The following is a 19,675-nucleotide window of genomic DNA, read 5'->3' as shown; positions in this document are numbered from 1 at the left end:
TCACATCTCAGCTTATTTTCCCGGGCATCCCCGGCCCCATTTAGTACAGATAGAACAGCAATCGGCATTCTAGTGTCTAAGTTTAGCAACAGAATAACTGGGATGTCTGATAGGGGATGCTTACGCAAGATGACCAAGGAACACCCTGATCGGGGCACAGCTTGATGAAGGGGCAGGTGAGATAGTTTTCAGCCCAGTTGAAAGCCTGCCGTGTGCAGGCTCCCTTGGTTGAGATACAGCAGTCGTTGGCCGCCGTACACTAGAGCATGTGAGCAGCGAAGAATAAGCGCTTCAGGTGAGATTTTCTTACTTCTTCAATAACAGTGCGGGCGGAAAGAGCCTTGGGAGCTGTGGCTCTGAGGTCCAGAGTGGCAGCTGCAGAAGTGCTAATCAGGGCAGAGATGAGCCCGGTGACGGCGACAGAGAAGTGCATTTTGAATAAGAGGAATTTGAAATGTAAGTCACTGGAAAGATGGATGGAATGGAGAATGTGGGAGTTGTGCTCGAGGTAAGGTGCTATGGTGAGTGATAAGAATGAAGAGCAACAGAAAAAGAACGGCGGTTTCTGTGACCCTTTTATCTTTGCGGACCAATTGTCATATTTTCGTTATTCTCACTTTCGTAAAGTTGGATTCCAGTAGTGACAATCAACTCGTAGTAACAAGTCCAGCAAGCTAGCAGTCAACCTCACTCGGTTGTATGGAGACTTGCATTATGAGCCACAGGGTCATATCGAAGGAGGTTTACATGACACACTTGAAATATTTGCGAATCTTTAGCCCAACAAGTTCGTCTGAAAGTAAATGGGAATTGAGTAGAACCGAGTCAGTAGCCCCCAGCGGTTTCGATACTTCCAGGTTGCACGCCGATGCCATTGAGCCTATTGTATCTTGGCTCTCAGTTGACGGAACTTAATGGGTTCTAATAATGGCAGGTTAACGCTTGAGCCCTTATATTCGGTTCAAGGAGATAGCACTGGCGTATTTAAAATACCTTGCTGGTTCCACCAAGCTTGGACCCAAACGTAAGACGTGCAGTGGTTTTGTGCATCTGAATCAGACAAGCGACTAGGATACCGGCTCGAGATACGGCATCTCCCGGCATGTATTTGGGTCTTGATCACTCTTTCGGGAGTTTCGTAACATGATGCAGGACATTTGATTCTTCAGCCCTAGGCCTAGAACCCTGAAGGCATCTCTTCTGGTGGAGAAAAACGACATGGTCAGTTGCACAAGCACCTGGCCTTACAGCCCTACCCTGCCGATCCTCCTACATTCTGCTTGGGGACTTGGAAGGAGAACCCATCTAATTTGCAGTAAAGTCGTCAGTCTCTCTCTTGTAAGTCTTGTGACTTGTTCATCCCACAGTCGCTTAGTGGGCTCTTACGTGCGCGCGCGCCTTAGCGCCGTAACACTCTGATACCCCTTTTGTCCTCCACTACAATGTCTCAATTTTACGACTTTTATCCTAACAGCATGCCACACAGCCGGCTATCCGAATGTCTTCAACTGAGCTTCTGCAGCTTGATGGAGAATGAATTCATGATTCAGACAAGTCACCCTGGCCTAATGCCAAGACCAAGACGAAATATCTCGTTGCGAATTAAAATGAAAACAAAAGGAGACAATCTAAAGGTGTAGAAATCATTATCATTTTGATACGGACTTCATATCTTCAGATATGCAGACAGTTTCAAGGTCATGAGAATATCCAAAAGACGAAGATGATGGAAATTTTACGTAGAGCTGGAAGATCAATCAGAGTATAAGTAGTACCTTATGAGCCCGTGATAAGTTATCTTCTTTCCTCATCACATCAAGCCTCCATCTGACACCCAATCGAATTCTCATTTTACAACTTTACATTCATTATATAACCACTCTTCTTCTCAATCACTTACACAAAATGAAGTTCTTCCAGTATCTTGCCGTCCTCGCTCTTACTACTGGAGTTTACGCTGATGTTAGTTATAACACCTCGCTGAAGACTCAAAAGGCAAAATTAGTATGCTAATCATGATATTGATAAAAGTGCCGCATTGATGGAAATGACCCCAACTGCTGCTGGGGAGGCGACCAAGGATCGGATGCTTGCGCTCGCCAGAATGGCTACATCGGCTGCATCAATGGCGCCGAAGATGGCAATTTCTGCATGAACATGGGAATACCCAACTCCAAATGCGTAAGTGTCTCATATCTGCCTGTTACTCGGCAAATTTCACTTCACATTTTGAATAACCCATATACTAACCCAACTGATTATCAGGACGCCGACTGCTGCGATACTCGTACCGGTTTCGGTAAGCCTTGCCCCAAGGGCAAGAACAGATGTGACGACGACTCTGGATGCCCTCACTAAGGGAGCAAATACTTCATAAAACTATTGGTGTTTAAAGGGACAAGAGGTGTAGGGGAACGCGCGACGGGAACGATGGTTGCACTTCTATTTCTTTCTTCGGCTATTTTGCTAGCAAACCTCAATTGAAGTTCTGTAAATTTCAACTTTCGTCTGTAGCCTGAAATAGCAATCATTCATATTGATACCTATCTAAAGTAAGGGGCGTGCTCCTCTTCATGATCTACAAACATGGACTATGGCTGCTAAACCTTATCTCAGCCCTCCCGGGCAGAAATCGCAGGGATCGTTATTTGCGTCTGATAGAGCTTTGAACCACAACGGAACCTTGTAGAAGCTCGGAACCCACTTTGTTCAACTAATTAATGTGCTGCAGAGACGGGTCATTCTCATCGCATTTATCGTAGACAACCCACCCAACAACAAGAAAATTGTCAGTATTCTTGACGATGTGATCTATCCGTCCCAAGCTTTGAAGACGCTTCAAATGTTCGCAGCACGAAGCGTTCAGGGGAGCAAATTTGTCTTGACAACTAAACAGAACATTCAATCTATTGATAGGAGTCCTATCTTACATTGCTGCGTGTAGAGTTGTTTCGTCTTGCACCACCAGCCGACTTCTCTTCCCAGCTTATCCAATATTACCTAAAGCTCCTGGGACGACGGGTTGTGTTTCAGAACCACTTGTTCATCGCCATTTTCAACTTTATCCTCGTTACTTGCTATGATTTGTTGGGCAATGCCATTCCAAAATTGGCATTTCATCCTGGAGTTCTGGTCGTCAGAGGTAAGGTGAAATGCTGAGTGAATAAGACCTGGAGACCGGACCTCCATTACATCTGATAGCTGGTCTTGACTTCCATCCGCAACAGGCCAAAATACCCTTGCAGTGCTTCGAAGGTTGTTTGGGTCTCCTGTAAGGGCAAAAGAAGCAAAGTAAGCCTTATACCTCGAGGCAATAAGGCCTTCGAGGACTTTAGCGTAGACTTTGGCGAAAAAGCTATTCTTCAGTATTTTTGAAAGAAGGTCTAGGACTTGCTGGATGTTGTTTGAAAAGAGTGGAATTAGATCGCTTGCGTGGTAGGCCAGGATCCTTAGCGGATATGCGTATTCCATCATGTAAGACCTTGTTGAATATGAATCGAAAAGATCTCTGGTGTTACAAGTAAATGAAGAGTCTTGGATTACCTCCCTGAGGCATATGGTGTAGTTGCCATGGTAATCAGCCTCACAGTCATACTGCTGTCTGATCTGATCCCTGACATGAGATAGCTTTTCCCCAGGCAGAAATGTGGCCAGGAAAGAATTGAACTTCTCTAGAGAGTCTATGCCGTGTGGTGTAAATGACTGTGCCTCATTTGCGCAGTGGGAAATGATCGCAGACCAAATATTGTCCCAGTATTTGCCTGGTGATGTCCGTTAGCAGCATGTTCTACAGTCCCGGTGAATCGGATGTTGCAATTCTACCTTGTGAAAAGGCAATGGTAGGGATGGTTTTGATCCATTTACCATCAATCGAAGGCCCAACTGGAAACAGGCCTGTCTGCGGGACTTTTCCAAAAAGGAGTTGGTTCGCCTCAACAAGCTTGCTGGATTTGGCGTTGCGGAGGCAATCAATGTCGTACTTGTCACCGCAGCCGGATAGATCGGAAAATGTCCGGTAAGTTTGATCAAGAGTGCCATCCTTGGAATTATCCCATTGCCACTCAAATGCCGGACTTTGGACAAGAAAGGTTTCGAAGTTCGGGTCCTTGTTGCCATCCTCTCGTATAAGATGGTGAAGGATAGAGCCAGCACCAGCTGATTCGCCCCAGGCACTCACGCTGTACCGATCACCTTGTACCTGCTCGACGTAGTTTTGAACCCACTCAAAGAGGAGAGCCTGGTCATAGAGTCCGGCATTGGGCTGTCCGTTTTGTTCCATGTACGAACCTGCCAACCAACCAAATGCACCTAGACGGTAGTTTCCTGTGATGAAGATGGTTCCATACTTTGACGCCTTGAGGAGAGACTGTCCGGTATAAAGTGGGCTGAACTGGTCTTTGCTCCCGAAAGCGTATGCACCTCCATAAAGCCAAACGACAACCGGCAACCGGTCAGCATCTTTATCGAACGCCTTGGCCGGGACATATATATCGAGAAAGAGACAATCTTCGTCTTGGATGACACTTGAGTCTGGCGACTTGTACAGCCGATGCCTCCCGCCCGGGGCGTTCTTCAATTTATCTGGATCGATCTGAATGCAGCTCCGGCCACCCTCGCTGTCCTGGATTTTGTCGTCGTTCCAATCGGGAAAGGAAGGAGGACCGAAGCGCTCAGGTTTCGCACCAAACCGAACATTTTTGAATACATATATCTGCGGATTATGTTAAGGAACTTTCTGATAAGCGACAAAAGGAACATAATTACCTCGCTGTCATCTGGAAATCGCGTCGCCTGCCAAACTCCCCAAGGAAGAGTTAATCGTGGTAAGTTGCCATCACTTTTGGCATTAGCACATAAGGCTAACAAAGAAAAGAACAATAGGATCTTAATCATCTTAGCACTCGAGACATAAAACCTGGTCTATGATAAAGAAATCAAAGTGTGATCGGTCAGGGTATGACACCAGCAAACCGTGGTAATGGCCTTAACTATACATAGGCAACTTGCTGACAACTAGTCCTATATACGAACAACAAGGCCCTACAGATGTTTTAATGTCGTCGTATTTGTCTGTGAGATCTCCTGAGAAACGGTCCGTGCCAAACCTGTTCAGTGTTTAGACGATGAATTCCTCATAAAGTATGTAGGGACACGATAGGGACGTGGTAAGCCATCATCAGATCATCTTTTCCCCGCCCTCTGCTTGATTGACTAATATAGCATTCTTCAGTTAGATAGATGGATGATGGATTGGTGCGGGGTACACTAACGTAACTGAGACCTACTGCCGTTAGGTGGAATTGTGGCTTCATACCTTATACTAGGATGAGAAAGGGATCGCGAGTGTCTTACGTGCACATCGTCTTCCCAGGGGTTTCAATCCGGTTCGCAGCCATGGGTAGGCAAGAACTTGACCTGACTTAGCTTGGTATTGCATTCCACGGGCTGAGATCTACCAACAACGAGTTTTTGAAATCCCTGCCTTGGTTCACCTTCTGAAGAATGCAGGCTCTCAGCTGAAGGATAGGGAGAAACGGCCTGTTGTGGTTAAAAGCCAGGCAATGGGTTCCTGTGAAGCAAGACTGTCTTACTTTTCCTACTATTGCCCCACGAAACGCGTCCATGGAAAAAGTGCATCTTGGAAACCCCGCGTACGAAGCATATACGCGGCACATCCCCAGAAGTTTACCGGCCAAAAGCCAGTCTCTTCGCACCAATTGACCTTGGAATTCCACATTGCTTGCTGCGGGATGTATTTGGTTGGCACATATATGGGCATCTAATACTGATGGAGAGGTAGAAGATACCCATAGTGGCTGCCTGATATAGGAAAAACAGCTTGGAGACTGTATTTGTAGATTGAAAAGTATTCGTCATTTAACCAAACCCTCAAATCTAATATAGTTTCTTATAATCATATGCTGGATGCAACTGAGCGCTAAACTATAAACACAAGAGAACAACCTTTTGAGGTTTCGCTGGATTTGCTTTCTGTTCACCGACTTTTACGAAGAAGTCTTACCACGAATAATATCGGCAGCCTGAAACAAAGTTTGAGTTAGCAATGTAAAATAATACCAATCTCTTGCGCATTTGTTGACTTACTCTTTCAGCCACAGCATAGACGGATGTCATGGTGTGTGAAGCGGGAAGCAAAGGCATAACAGAGGCGTCCACAATGCGCAGGCTTTTGACGCCGTATACGTTAAGCTTGGTATCAACGACACCGCCCTCCTCTCTCGGGCCCATCTTGCAAGTACCGGCCGGGTGAAACAGAGTGGAGCTCTGCTGGCGAACAAAATCGGCAATAGCAGCATCTGTGGTAACATTTGTGCCTGGAACAACCTCAAATGGTGACAGCTGCTTAATAGCGGATGTAGCGGCCAAAGTACGAGCGAACTTTACGCCCTCAACTAGGAGAGATGTATCGAGAGGATTGCGAAGGAATCCGGCGTCGGCAACGGGGGCATCGAAAGTGCTTGAAGACCCAGCCTTGACGCTACCGCGGGAGTAAGGGTGCTGAAGACCAAGAACAATCACACCATCGGACCAGATGACCTCAAGAAGGCTGGATTCAGCCGATAGAAGAAGCTCATTGAGAATCTTCTGCTGAGCCTGATATCCTTTAACCACCTCAGCCGGAGTGCCCTGGGGCAAGAAAGTAGTGCCATCTTGCGATGCTGCCTGAGCACTAATGGCGTCGCCAGCTTTGGAGTAAGTCGAAAGAGGAAGGAAAGCCAGGAAGTCGCCAGTAGGAGAGGCGAAGGGTCCATTTCTCTGGCTGTCATATTGTGCTCGTGCCTCAGCAGCGAATGATTGGTTGCTAGTCAACAGGCTGCTAACGGGCAAGGTTGTGTTGACTGCGGTATTATGTTAGTTGAATGAAACACAATGTCAGGGTGTAACGTACTGGTATTGACAACAGTCAAGAGAACATGGTCGTGGAGGTTTTGGCCAACTGCAGGGAGATCAACAACGGTCGGGACGTTGATGCTCTTATGAAGGGAAGAGTCGCCAATGCCAGATATCTGAAGAATCTGGGGTGTGTGGAGTGAGCCGGCAGCGAGGATAACTTCCTTCTTAGCATTGGCGGTCTGGGACTGAGCGCCTTTGCTGGACGCAAACTGCAGGAGTCTCGTAAGCATTCTGGCTCAACCTGATCATATCAAATGGAAAAGGGCTCACCTCCACGCCGGTTGCGGTCACAGAGTCTCCTGATCCAGTGGTCACAATCTTCGTAACTTGCTGCCCAGTAAGAAGGTGCAGATTTTGACGGTTCGTAAAGTTGTCATAGTATGCCTCTCTAGCGGATGATCGAGTGTTGGTCTTAGGATCTTGGTTATGGGGGCAGAAGTAACCGCCAATGGGACTTCCGTTAGCTTGATCTTTGGCAACAGGGATTCCCAGCTCTTTAACAGCGTCGACCATGAATTCTGCAACGAATAGTCAGCCTTGTAATAACGGAAGGTAAAGATATACGGCACAAGAACGCAACTGGTAGTTGGCCAGAAGAAAGGAGAGTACGTGGAATGCATCAGCCCATCCTTGCCATGGGCAGACTCATCAACCTCAATACCCCACTCAGTCGTAATTTCTGGTGTAGGAGGAGTAAAGATTTCGTTCTAAAATAACCAATTTCAGTCAGTGAATACCGCAACTTAGGGATTGGGCAGTTACCTTCTTGAAGTAGGGAAGAAGTGAGTTCCAGTTCCAGTCCCCATTTCCAAGTTTCTCCCAACGATCGTAATCCGACTTCGATCCTCTATCAAAAACCATTCTGTTAAGCTTCGTTGAGCCACCCACAACCTTTCCCGCGGGTATAGAAACACTTCGACCTCCAAGAGCGTCATTGGGAGTGTAGGTCAGGTTCCAGTCGTACTTAGTGCCAACAGCACCACCTGCTAAACCGGGGATTTTGACAAAATCTTCACCCGCGTCACTAGAATCTCGATGTTAGAAATTCTCTCGCAAACGCAACGACGGCTACTAACAGTTCACCAGCTTCAATAACCAGAACGGTCACACCTGTCAAGGTTAGTTGTTGCCTTGAGGACGCGATAGAGGAACTTGGGGCATTCCAGTGACATACCTGGATCCTCGGATAACCGGTTGGCTACAGTCAACCCGCTCGCACCACCACCAACAATAACATAATCATAACTCGGTAGCAGGTTCGAACCGTTTGTATTCTTGTTGCAAAGCGAAGGAGAAGATGGAAGAGCAGTCACTCCGTAGAGAGGCAATGCTGCCGCTGCCGCGGCCATTTTCACGATGAGCGCCATGGTAGCTAGTGTCCGGTGATGGGACTCAAAAACAAGATGAATGAGTGTCTGTGCGTATTTACAAGGGCGCAACAACGAGTGAGTAGAGACGCAAAGATTCGCAAGTTTCCAAAGACTCGGGACGACCCGATATATGATGTAGTCCGGCCCCTGAAGGTTGGACTGCATCAACTGACAATGAACTTAACCTGACAATCTGCCGTGTTGCCGCTGCCGAGCGTACTAGGGGATCATGAACTTTCTTCTCCACAAAGATCTGGGGCTGGGAAGTTGATAAGCGAAAGCTAAGCGCCATAGTAACCGACATAATGGGACTGAGTGAATTACGTGACATGCTACGGTCTGTACTAGAGAACAATTAAGACATGGATGTAGACAAAGACCCACTAGCGAGTCGAGAAGGTGACCTCGATCGGACGAATTGATGCCCCAATCGAATATCGGCTGAAACCTGGTTCGGGCGATTCAAAAAGTCTGGGGTGGCATATTGATAGGTTAGCAATGGCTCTGTCAGCAAAGTTGGTTGCAACTGCTCACATGTAGTTGAGAGACAAGGTGGGGTAAAATGCGATTATTGCGTAGGACATAGCATCCGGAAATTACGCTCGAAAATCGTCTGTGAGCATCTGCCGAAGGGCATGGATATTGAATCATTCAGGTTTATGCTGGTTAGAACCGCGCGTTAACCAAGCGTCGCCCCATGGTAACTCACCTGACAACGGCAAAAAAGGTTCCACCTAAGCTGATTAAAGTGATTTGTCTGCTAAGGTGCCGCAGCCAAGATAAGGTGAATATAATTGGGTTGCCATAGTTCAAACTGCAATGGCAAATGCCAATAGTAGCAATCATCGGTAGTTCTATTTTGTCTCATGCCCTGGAGCCGTTCCAGAGAAGAAAGGGCAAGGAGGCTGCGGCGCTCAAGGGCGAACGAAGTAGTAGCCCCGTCCCATGAATCATTGACATGGGACCCTGGACGACACCTCGGCGTTTTATTGCAGCCTGTCCCTCCCTTCTGCATGCATTGGCTTAAATCGGCACCCTGCCGGTGCGCGTGTCATTCAGCACCTCAACTTGCCTATTTGGTGCTGCTTCACGCAAGCCCAGGTATAACAGAAGCTCAAGATGAACTAGGCAGTTTTCGTTTCCAATAGCGGGACTGCATTTGAGTTGAGTCTATACGGCTCACTGGAAACAACCCGCAACAGCGGATAGAAGACCAAATCTGTTTTTCAATATGTCTAAAAATTGCAATGCTGTATGTTCTGGTAATTTTCACTTATTGTCATTGTTGAATTATGAGGGTGGCACCTACATAAACCACATGTCCCGTCAGAAAGGAATATCAGCAATTGGAAATTTCGATTCCCTAACACCTAGAATTTAAATGACCTCAAAAGCTCGAAAATTTTGGAATAGGAATTCGATTCAAAGCAGTAAAAGAAGGCTCGTGGTGCTTGCATTGATGACGGTCCACAGCTAAATGTGAAGATGCAAAGACGTGGAATCGCCCCTCGGATTTCATGGCAATCAGTGGATACACCTCTCAATGAACAACGGGGTCGCATGGTTGCCAGAATCAGCTAAGTGCATGTTACCCTCTTTTAAAGCCGTGTCGTTATTGACGCGCGTGTAGCGTTGCGTAACTCCTGGATTATACGCGTGCATATTTATCATTGTCGTTTGATACATGACTTGGTCTTTCTCGCGTTTGCAGCTGTGCTCACATTTCCAAGTGAGAAGCATTTCTACATAAGATTCAACCGCCGCTACCCAGAAAGAGAATAATATTTTTGAGGACAAGGGACCTGTGTGACTACGAAGGTCTTCGGGAGAATGAGAATTTCCGTTCATCTGCTTTACATGTTTCAAGGTCTAAGCCCCGGGCACCTTGGTTTTCACACCACGTCTCGCTATATCTGAAAAAAGCCACCGAAGGCTATTTTACCCCTTTCTGTTTCATACAAATTCCAGTATATGCTGAGGCTTGTTGAATACTTACATCTGGACCAAAAATCATGTTAAGAACGGAATAGTCTGTGAATATTGAACAATGATGGTCCCATTCTGTACGTGATTCCGTTCTTTCCGTACGATGAGAGACTAAGACCCGGGAATTCCTCCTGTGGAGAGAGTGGTGAATTGAGCTAAACTTTATTATCGCTGACAAAGACTACGCTAAGCGTGTCAGCTGCTGATGTCTTCAGCTATTTTCGAGGCCTAGTTCCTCTGCCGGCAAAGTGCCGAGTGGTTTAGCTGTAGGATTCGAAGCAGCACTTGAAGTCTCAGTGACGGCGGTATGCGCCAAGCCGTCCGCCCGTTGACAAGCGGTGATTGTCAAATAAGTTCATCTGAAGCCTACCAAACCATCGGGCCGCTAAACGAGTTCAGCCTTGAGGTAACAGTCATAAAGTTGAGACATATTAACATAAAAGAACGTACATTACCTGGCAGCATGGATTTCAGCGCATTATACAGCGAGAATAGATGCAGTATCACAGTGGCTTTCGTCCACAATCTTTCCTTAGGCAATATGAGCATCCGCTTCCTCACTCATTTTGCTCATACGAACTTTGCTCATGAAACCGCAGAGCGCCTTGGGCCTTTTGGTGTAGATATCGATGATCTGGTTAATACTTTGAGTTTAAGTGGCCTATTGTTATGTGATCATGGGCGCTGGGAGTGAGTTGGGCCTTGACGTCGCAGAAATCATGGCTTTCTATCATTTACAGCCATATTTACTGATGATTCGATTATGTTTGAGAGACCTGAGGCGTTTTCATACCATGCTCAGATTACTGACACATTATGAATAGGTTAACTTGGGAAATGATGCAGATATCAGTTTAGCTCTCTTCTTGAGCAACACTTGATATTAACTCAAGACCACGAATATAAGTCTCGCCCAAAACGCTCTACTGATTCCAAGCAAAGGTTGACTCGACGGCAGCAAACATGTCAATGTTATTTGTTCAAGGCGGTGTGTGTTGTCTCACAATCATACCCGAACTAGATTTGTTGCATAAGGGAGCTATCCCAGCACCAAGTGAATAACCTCAAGCTTATGCCTTTCCCAGTCCTCCAGCCAGACGAACCCTGCAGCCTTGCGATAAGCTACCCCACTCACCCATTCTACCCAGAGAACATGTATTTTGTCTTTTGACGCAACCTCGGGCGATCTACTCTTGCAAATGGCTACGAGCTCGATGGCTTCGGGGACGGATTCAGAATCGGCCTCGACAAAACCGATATTGTCTTCCTCTCTGTGAAGTTTCAGTTCTCCACAGTCTTTCCCGTCGGCATCAAGAAGTCTCATAACGAAGAGATGCTCATTGTAAGCCCTGTCATGTTCTGTAAATCTATCATCGGGGAATCGGGTGGCCATGAACCATCCGCGTGTTGTCAGGCAAGAGATGTAGGCCGTTTGCGGCGTAGAAAACGGCTCCACGTCCTCATTTAAGGTGGAAACTGGCAAGGGGAGCCAGAAGTACCTGCCCCGTAAAGATGAGTGGTGATAGACATACTCTCCAAGGCCCTCAGGTGGATCTAAGTTGCTTTCGTTGCCTCTCGCAGGTCCATGTTTCTCATCGTCATATCTCTCTCGTGTCCATCCGCCAGGCACTTGGAAGTCTGGCTTCCTGGCATCCTCCCATATATTGAACCAACTAGACTTGATCTGTCGCCTGACAGCTGCATCTGGAGTCTCGTGGGTGTACCACTGCGTGATAGGAATCGTTCTTTGGCCAGCGTCACCTAGTTCGAAAGTCTCGTCCTTGGGAACGCGTAAGGCGAAGCAGCGCCAACCGATCCAAGACCATGACGGTAGTACAGGTGACTTTTTTGACAGATTCTCCTTCCCTGAATGCTTCCGTCTCTCCATGTCTACGTTGAATTGGGCGTGCCATAATAGGAGGGAATCGAAGCTTGACTCTGCAAGACCGAATAGGAAGCCACCCGCAAAAGATCGGCTTAAAACAGCAAGAAATCCGGTAATTCCAGGCAAGGCATCTTCTGGGTAGGAAAGAATGCGGTTGTTGTATTCGCTGAGCCACCGGTATAGCACTTCATATTTTGGCACTCCTACCATTAAGGCTGCCAGCTCACCAAACCACTCATCACGGCTTTTAGCGGACATTCTGTCGTCAATAAGGTCCTCAGACCAACTCTGGCCGGAACATTGCCAGTATATTTGCTTCCTTGAAAAAATCAATCTCCGTTTTGAGAGGTAGTATTCTTGGTATGTCCAGCCTCGATCGAAGTATTCGTCGCATCCGGTTAACTGCCTCAAAACTGGTTCGTTTCGGATAATAACCTTTTCGTCTTGAAAGACTGGAATCACACCTTGCGCAAATTCTCTCGACGATGATATACCTTTAAGACCACGTAGCCCAACGGTAGCATCGCCGTCCGCAGCGACAATGGTTAGGGTTGCCGAGGAATATATCGCTCCCATCAGTTGAAGCTGCTCCCTTAAATGTACCTCTTGGTCCTGCACAATACAGACTGCGTCTACCCAGAGATAACGCTCGTCTAATTCCTGTACCAGCTCCATTGCATGCCTTATTATTTTAGGTAGCCCGATCTCGATTTTGTTTGGTGATAGCCCTCCCGGCTGTCGAATGATCTCCAATACGTCGCAAGTAGCTTTAAACCCCACCGAACCACCCCACCTATAGCTAAGAGCAACAAAATCCGTGATGCCGTCACCGGGAACAAGGCATTTGTCGGACGTGTCGATAAGCCAAGCTGGCGAGACCTGACGGATATGAAGAGGGTTTCTACATTTCTCGCCATGGTATGTAGAGCAGTCATTTTTCCATCTTTTCACTAGACTTAAGTCGATCCAATCTGGATCGAGTATTCTCCCAAATCCAGATGTCTGGGTTTCATATTTGGACCGACCAAGAATCATGGACCAGGTGACGCCGCGGCCGTCCCTTATTTGCACGAAAATGCCCCCATGAGGTTCATTTTCATTATGACACAGTATAGTCTTGTGAGCTTTCCACACATCTGTATCAATGTTGTGGCCACCAGTTTCTTCAGCCTCGAGCTGTCGCTCACCATCAGGGTTGAATTCTTGGAGAAGAAAGGAATTGTATTCGTCCCTAATGAAACAGAATAGGGGATTGTGTCCGGGACATGAGGCAGCGGCAATTATTTCGTCAATTGGGCCGCCTAGTTCGAGTGAGAACTCGGGTGTCGCCAACATTTGCCTCAAGCTGGCACAGATTTTACAATCATCGTCTGATTGTGTCACCTCGTGGGCGATGGTTACATTTTCTGGTTCCATGCCGCTTCTGTTAGAGAACTCAGGCTGCTGAAGCCTTCTATGCAATGTCCTGGAATTATGTCGTTGATTTCTGATAAGCAGGAAGCTGATTGTAAGCTTGGTGCCACCGCCCCGCGCGCATTCTAGGGGTGTTAATGGGCTGATTTAGGAGCTGGACTCAGTCTGGAGGTATCGTGCAAATGAGGGATTTTTATTCAAGCAGGTTGTTGTTTATACGGGGTTGTGCAACAGCAAAACGAATTGCTGACATGCTCATTCGGGTAGATATATAGCTAGGGTTTATCACTATAAAATTCCTCAGGTCGCGCAACATACTGATACAGGGCTGGGGAATTAGCCGACTTGGTTGGATGCACCTAGCGCAGATTCCAACCAATCATCCATCCACCTCACCCATGGTAAGCCATGAAGATTTAGAGCTGGACAATCGCCGTTGAAGGACTAAACTTCAAACGAAAACTATGCTGGGGATAATGTGATGGGTCTTAAATCTAAGCAACAGACAATATGCATTTAAAGATAGCATAGACTTCCTCGACGAAGGTATGAGATGATTGTAATTATAGGCTAGCTGGTATCCGAGTTTCCTGATCACTCTTTTTGTCTCAATGCGATTGATGACATTGATTACTACGTCCATCCCTTTATGCTAAAGACGTAGAGGAGGGATTCAAAGATTCTTAAACGTACCATTGATGCCGATGCAATAGAGTTGGGAGTCACAGAAGAAACAAGATTAAATACTTGTGAACGACTTGAGTCGTTCTTGAGCTTGGTGGCTGAAGACTGTCGGCTTTTGTAACCCTTTTCTTGGTTAGTATCCGTATTCCGCGGGATACTGGTAGGTGTCAGTGCGCAGTGGTTAACCGCTCCGGGGCTACTACGTAAACTCAACAGTATCCAGGCCACGATTGGTTGCAGGATTCATGGCGGGATTGACGGCGGGATTGCTTGCGAGGATCATTGGGCTTGGCGACTTTCGGGGTTGTTGGCTATATCTGGACGGACCGGCAAATGGGCGAGAGGCTTGAGTGTGTCCTTGGGAGCTCCTGTGGGTCGTGGTGGGCTTGTTGAGGGCTATTTGCGGGGGCGGGTATCCAGGAGCTCCAGTAGCTCAATGCAGAGCGACACAGGACCGCTGTACGGTTCCAGGGTGTTACCGGGACAGCTTCCTACGAAGTACCCCAAACAGGGAAAATATCGCCGACTCGAGCCCAACAAACCCAATCAGGAGACTGTGATATGATGTTCGAGCAAGACACACCGACTGCACGGCGTATCGTCCGACATAAATATCACGGCGGAAAGCACACCGAGCTCCTGATTGCTAAATTGACTTCCTTCTCCCCTCAGTCTCTCCTACCATCCTCCTCTCATTAACTATTCCCACCAGTTTCAACCACTCTAACAGTCAAAATGGGCAAGCCTATTGTTTTGCAACTCGGCGACGATATCAAATGGAATCATGATCTTTACAAGGAGTTCACTTCTAAATTCGAGATTCGGCGGTCTTACAGCATGCCACGCGCCGAGTTCATTCAGGCACTGAAGGACAAGAAGTTTGGAGACTTCTTCGCCATCTACCGTCCTTTCTGGAACACAGGAGGCGAGATGGGCAACTGGGACCAAGAATTGATTTCGCTTCTGCCATCATCATGCAAAATTTCTGCCAGCGCCGGCGCTGGATTTGACTGGGTTGACACGGAAGCTCTTGCAAAGAGGGGTAAGTCGCTCGACTTGTGAACCGTGGCTACTGACACTATGACTTGGGTCTTGTCATCCCAATTGTTCATGACAGTAAGTGCTGACGATTTGAGCAGGTATTATCTACTGCAACGCGGCCGCAGCCTGTACCGAATCCGTCGCCGATGGAGCAATCTGGCTCATCATTTCTATTTTCCGCCTCTTTTCTTGGTCCTCCGTTGCTGCTCGCTCTGGTGACCCAGACCAGTTTGTTGAAGCCAACAGAGGGCTCGCTGCCGTCTCACGAAACCCCAACGGCTTCAGTCTGGGGATTATCGGTTACGGCAAGATTGGCCGACGCATCGCAGAGAAGGCTTATGCATCTCATGACATGAAGATTCTCTACAACGACGTTGTCCGAATGCCCCCGGAGCTCGAAAAGCCCACGAACGCGACCTACTACAAGAATATTGACGACTTGCTGGCCACTGCAGACTGTGTGATTGTCGCAACGCCTTTTGCAGGCAAGACCCTGCTAGATGCGACGGCAATCAACAAGATGAAGAGAGGTGCTAAGGTCATCAACATTGCTCGTGGCAAGCTGATCGACGAGGATGCTTTGATTGCTGCGTTGAAGAGTGGTCAGCTGTCTGCTGCTGGACTTGATGTTCATTTCAACGAACCTCACGTCAGCAAAGAACTCATCAACATGAGAAACGTCGAGGTCCTGTCACACAACGCCGGTGCGTCTTTGGACGCCCACATTGGGTTTGAGAGGTTGGGAATGGAAAACATTTTGTCGTTCAACGAAACTGGCAAGGCTGTTTCGCCTGTCAACGCTCACTTGATCAAACAGAGTCGTCTTTAATTGAGAGTTTTGAGGAAAAGGCTATGCGAGCTTTCTGTATGAATAGCAAAGGAAAGCCAAGGAGTTTATGGATGGATGGATGGGCATATGGATAAGTCGGTTTTATGACAAACGCTATGATGAACCCTCAATTGAATGATTTTAGAACAATCTATTGCCCCCATTTAAAGTGATATTTGTTGATTTCTTGAGTCATAATACACGTTGAAACGCTCGGAGTCAGCCGACAATCAAGTGGGAGCCTGCGACGACGCAAAATGGAGAGAGGAGCGTGGCGCCGCGGGGGAGAAACACGGTCTTTAGAATGAAAGGTATCTACATAGTTGTCCTGGAATCTCAGTCCACATCGATGTTCCTTTCGGGGTTAGTTGCCAGATATGTTGTAGTTGACTATCACTGGTTATTCCTGGCCTCCTTAGCCATTTACGGTATGTATTAAAGCGGCTCTTGTTTAAGAACACCGTCTGACTGTGTCACGAGTACCGCAGCAAGTTTGCACTTACACCAACATGTGATTACCAAACTGAAGACAGAATGCTGAATTTGAAGCGCCGTCAATGCTTCTTTAGAGTCTTATGAGGGCTATTTCAGTACGAGTTCAAATATCTATGCTGTGATAAAGCAGAGACACGCATCGTAACTTACCGGCTAGGTCTTTTGAACATGCTCATAAACCCTCATACCTCATGTTCCTGAAGCTCAGGCCTCCTTCTGGCTCTTCACCGCCGAATACGATGACCATTTGCTCCACCTTCTAGATAGATACTCTATTGGGCTTTGGATGGGCTTTTAAGCGTGATACGCATGGCAGTAGTATCATTCATTATGAAAGCAAGATCTAGTGTAAGGTTCATGTGATGTAGAATAGACATTTGACCGTTTGAAAATCTGGCCTCAACTAACTAGTATTACTACACGGACGCTGAGTCACTTGCTCCGTAACATAGTTAGATGGCACCAACAAATTTGAGCGCCTTCTCTACAACCTCATCTAATGACTTCTTTGGAAGACCAAGCCGTTCGTTGAAAATAGGACCCTCCTTCTCCAGGTGCCCACCATATCTTCCGGTAACGAACCCCGTTTCAATCAGTGCGAATGTGGCAGAGTCATCTCCGTTCTTCACAGCCGCCTGCTTCTCTTCGATGTACGCAAGGCTGTCGATGGTTTCGGTCTCATATTTCGCGCCCTGAATTCTCTCAATGGCGTCCAACAACTGCTTCTGTGAGACGGCGAAATCGCTGAGAAGCACGTTTGTGTTTCTCGTCTCCTCGGGCATTTGCAGGGCTTTTACCAAGCCGGTAGCTGTGTTCTCTTCCGTGGTGAATGACATCAAACCCTCCCCATTATCCCAAAATACAAATCTCTTTTCTTTGACATGCATCCCAAGAAATTCGTGCACCATGCTCCATTTCAGCCACATGCCGCAAGAGATGGACATCCATTCCAAGACACCTTGATCCGCCTTGGACCGCAAGTACTCTTGCACCTTCCCTTTGTCGTGGAACACAGCGTTGAGAGCCTGGGCATCGGGTCGCATGTTGTTAAGCCCATATTCGCTTGGAACATATCGCTTGACGCCTGCAGTGATGGCAGCGTCGATCATGCGAAATTGGTCGGCGACTGAGAGGGATGTCATGCAGTTGACAATCACATCTTGACCTGTGAATGCTGGTACCAGCTCATTGGTCGGATATGTATCTGCAATGGTGATGGTTTTAAGATGGGACGGCAATTTCGTCTTGGATGAAGAGCGTTGTAAAAGGGTGATGGTTAAATCCGATTGAGCCTCAAGGGCAGCCAGTACATAACTCCCAATAGAGCCATTGGCGCCGATAAGAAGGACACTCTTGAAACTGGACATAGTTTTTGTTGTGTGTTAGATGAGATTGGCTTCTAGTGGTAAAGTATGTGTTCAAAGAAGGCTGATGTGATGAGTTGGTAGCTGTACTGACTGAAAGCGTTCGTGATAATGGGTATCTTATATAGATGACTCTACATGTCAGTCCATTTCTCCTTCCATATTGATGGTTCGTCTGTGTATTAGACATCCTAGAATTATTCATCCTTCATGTATGTGCGTCATGAAACATGATGCATGATACTGTTGCAATACCTGCATGCATTGGCTTATCAAGCGATATAGACCCTACAAAGGCTCGCTAAAACGCCTCGGCCCTTAAGCCCCGGGCTTTGATATTGCATGTTGCATGTCTTAGTATGACGGCGTTCGTCATAGACACAATAATGTGATGAGTTGACAAACACCGTTCATACTTACTAAGCTCAATTAAAGAAAGAGGTAGGAGTGGAACAAATCCCGAAAGAGGCAACGGTTTTGCTCCGTGAACCTGAGATATATTCTTGAAATTTCATGATTAGTGAACGTGGTCAATTCCTGTTCACCACAGCAGAGGACTAACTGCTTTGGGAGGCATTGATCTTACTGTGGGGGCTAGCGTGTCTTTCTTTTTGAGTATCGTTCAGTTTATAAATAAGCACCATGCATTACCGAAACTTGAATAGTAATCATTAATTGATGTAGCTGGATATCGTCTTATCAAACCCACTAGAATCAGCCACAATTATCCAGCAGTGTGTTGTAACACTTCCTTCACCAACTCTACGCTCAGAACCCAAAGACATGCTGCAAAATGAACACTTCTCGTGATTGGTCTGTTGAATGGCCCTGTCTGACTGAGCTTGTTGATATACCATGTACAGAATTATCATGAGGGTCTGAGACATATCAATCGAATATTTTTCTTCCGGGCTTCAAGCACCTTACCTAGTCAACCACCTTGACCATAAAACCAATAATGTGGCACCGAGCCCAACGTCCAGTTTTTACGGAAATCAAACTATTATTTCACTTCAGTCATCGATGTTAGCTTCCTACCTATTATGCATAGCACTTGACTCTTTTGTAAGGATGTTAGTAGTTCAAATCCAGGCTTTCCTAACAACCGCAAAATGCACAATCAATCTCCAATGTTCTTCGGGTGTAGGATTGCCCCCTGACTTCAATGCATGAGAAATAATCCTATGGATCACGGTAAGTGCTGTTGCTCTACCTGTTACTTTATTTTCTAGTTTTAAACTTTGAATAGGCTGTAAATAGAACCGTAGCATCTGTTGTTATCAGAAGAGAAACAGATATATTACTTAATTCTCATTAGGCTCAGAGATCAGGTTCTAGCCTGTGTAACTCCCCAGCTGAAATTCCCCTCTGGCTTATAGCTTTCTTTGCAGTGTACATAGTATGCATCTAGTAGTGGAAGACGAACCCGTTCCCAAGACTTGTACTCCAAGTGCGGGGATGTAAAACAGTGTCTCAGACTTCAACTTGTCTAACAACTCACAGCCAAAACGGAGGCATCTTAAAGAACTGCTAAATTCGAATCAATCAGATCCGGACAAAGTCACCGAGGCATTCTTTGTTCGGCCTCTGGATAACACCGAGAGCCGATTAGATTAGTCTTTCGTACCACTTCAGACCCCCGCTCGCCCACGGGTAACCTTGCAAGCATAACCTTACAACCTTGTGACGAACT

The 19,675-nt window shown here is 46.8% G+C and overlaps 7 protein-coding genes across 7 annotated transcripts; 2 read left to right on the top strand and 5 right to left on the bottom strand.

Moving 5' to 3' along the window:
• Window positions 1–40: 40 nt before the first annotated feature.
• On the bottom strand, window positions 41–433 carry CTRU02_214667 (uncharacterized protein; the record flags this gene model as incomplete). The annotated part of the gene is made up of 3 exons (XM_070206288.1): window positions 41–76; window positions 125–259; window positions 311–433. 3 exons carry the CDS (start codon window positions 431–433, stop codon window positions 41–43), a joined length of 294 nt encoding a protein of 97 aa, XP_070060062.1.
• A 1,472-nt stretch (window positions 434–1,905) lies between these two features.
• On the top strand, window positions 1,906–2,358 carry CTRU02_214666 (uncharacterized protein; the record flags this gene model as incomplete). The annotated part of the gene is made up of 2 exons (XM_036727854.1): window positions 1,906–1,962; window positions 2,032–2,358. 2 exons carry the CDS (start codon window positions 1,906–1,908, stop codon window positions 2,356–2,358), a joined length of 384 nt encoding a protein of 127 aa, XP_036580383.1.
• A 642-nt stretch (window positions 2,359–3,000) lies between these two features.
• CTRU02_214665 (carboxylesterase family protein) lies at window positions 3,001–4,279 on the bottom strand (the record flags this gene model as incomplete). Its single annotated transcript, XM_070206287.1, has 2 exons — window positions 3,001–3,761; window positions 3,823–4,279. The coding sequence occupies 2 exons, from the start codon at window positions 4,277–4,279 to the stop codon at window positions 3,001–3,003; spliced, it is 1,218 nt and encodes a 405-aa protein (XP_070060061.1).
• Window positions 4,280–6,005: 1,726 nt separating this feature from the next.
• On the bottom strand, window positions 6,006–8,282 carry CTRU02_214664 (gmc oxidoreductase; the record flags this gene model as incomplete). The annotated part of the gene is made up of 8 exons (XM_070206286.1): window positions 6,006–6,041; window positions 6,106–6,860; window positions 6,911–7,124; window positions 7,186–7,433; window positions 7,484–7,622; window positions 7,678–7,939; window positions 7,992–8,025; window positions 8,090–8,282. The coding sequence occupies 8 exons, from the start codon at window positions 8,280–8,282 to the stop codon at window positions 6,006–6,008; spliced, it is 1,881 nt and encodes a 626-aa protein (XP_070060060.1).
• A 3,028-nt stretch (window positions 8,283–11,310) lies between these two features.
• CTRU02_214663 (uncharacterized protein) lies at window positions 11,311–13,572 on the bottom strand (the record flags this gene model as incomplete). The annotated part of the gene is made up of 1 exon (XM_036727852.1): window positions 11,311–13,572. The coding sequence occupies one exon, from the start codon at window positions 13,570–13,572 to the stop codon at window positions 11,311–11,313; it is 2,262 nt and encodes a 753-aa protein (XP_036580381.1).
• A 1,416-nt stretch (window positions 13,573–14,988) lies between these two features.
• Window positions 14,989–16,123, top strand: CTRU02_214662 (putative d-mandelate dehydrogenase; the record flags this gene model as incomplete). Its single annotated transcript, XM_036727851.1, has 2 exons — window positions 14,989–15,295; window positions 15,393–16,123. The coding sequence occupies 2 exons, from the start codon at window positions 14,989–14,991 to the stop codon at window positions 16,121–16,123; spliced, it is 1,038 nt and encodes a 345-aa protein (XP_036580380.1).
• Window positions 16,124–17,070: 947 nt separating this feature from the next.
• On the bottom strand, window positions 17,071–17,985 carry CTRU02_214661 (isoflavone reductase family protein (NmrA-like family protein); the record flags this gene model as incomplete). Its single annotated transcript, XM_036727850.1, has 1 exon — window positions 17,071–17,985. The coding sequence occupies one exon, from the start codon at window positions 17,983–17,985 to the stop codon at window positions 17,071–17,073; it is 915 nt and encodes a 304-aa protein (XP_036580379.1).
• Window positions 17,986–19,675: the final 1,690 nt, after the last annotated feature.

Source organism: Colletotrichum truncatum (assembly GCF_014235925.2).
Source record: "Colletotrichum truncatum strain CMES1059 chromosome Unknown Contig_0011, whole genome shotgun sequence".
Taxonomy (NCBI): Eukaryota; Fungi; Ascomycota; class Sordariomycetes; order Glomerellales; family Glomerellaceae; genus Colletotrichum; species Colletotrichum truncatum.
This window is presented reverse-complemented; position numbering and strand designations above follow the sequence as displayed.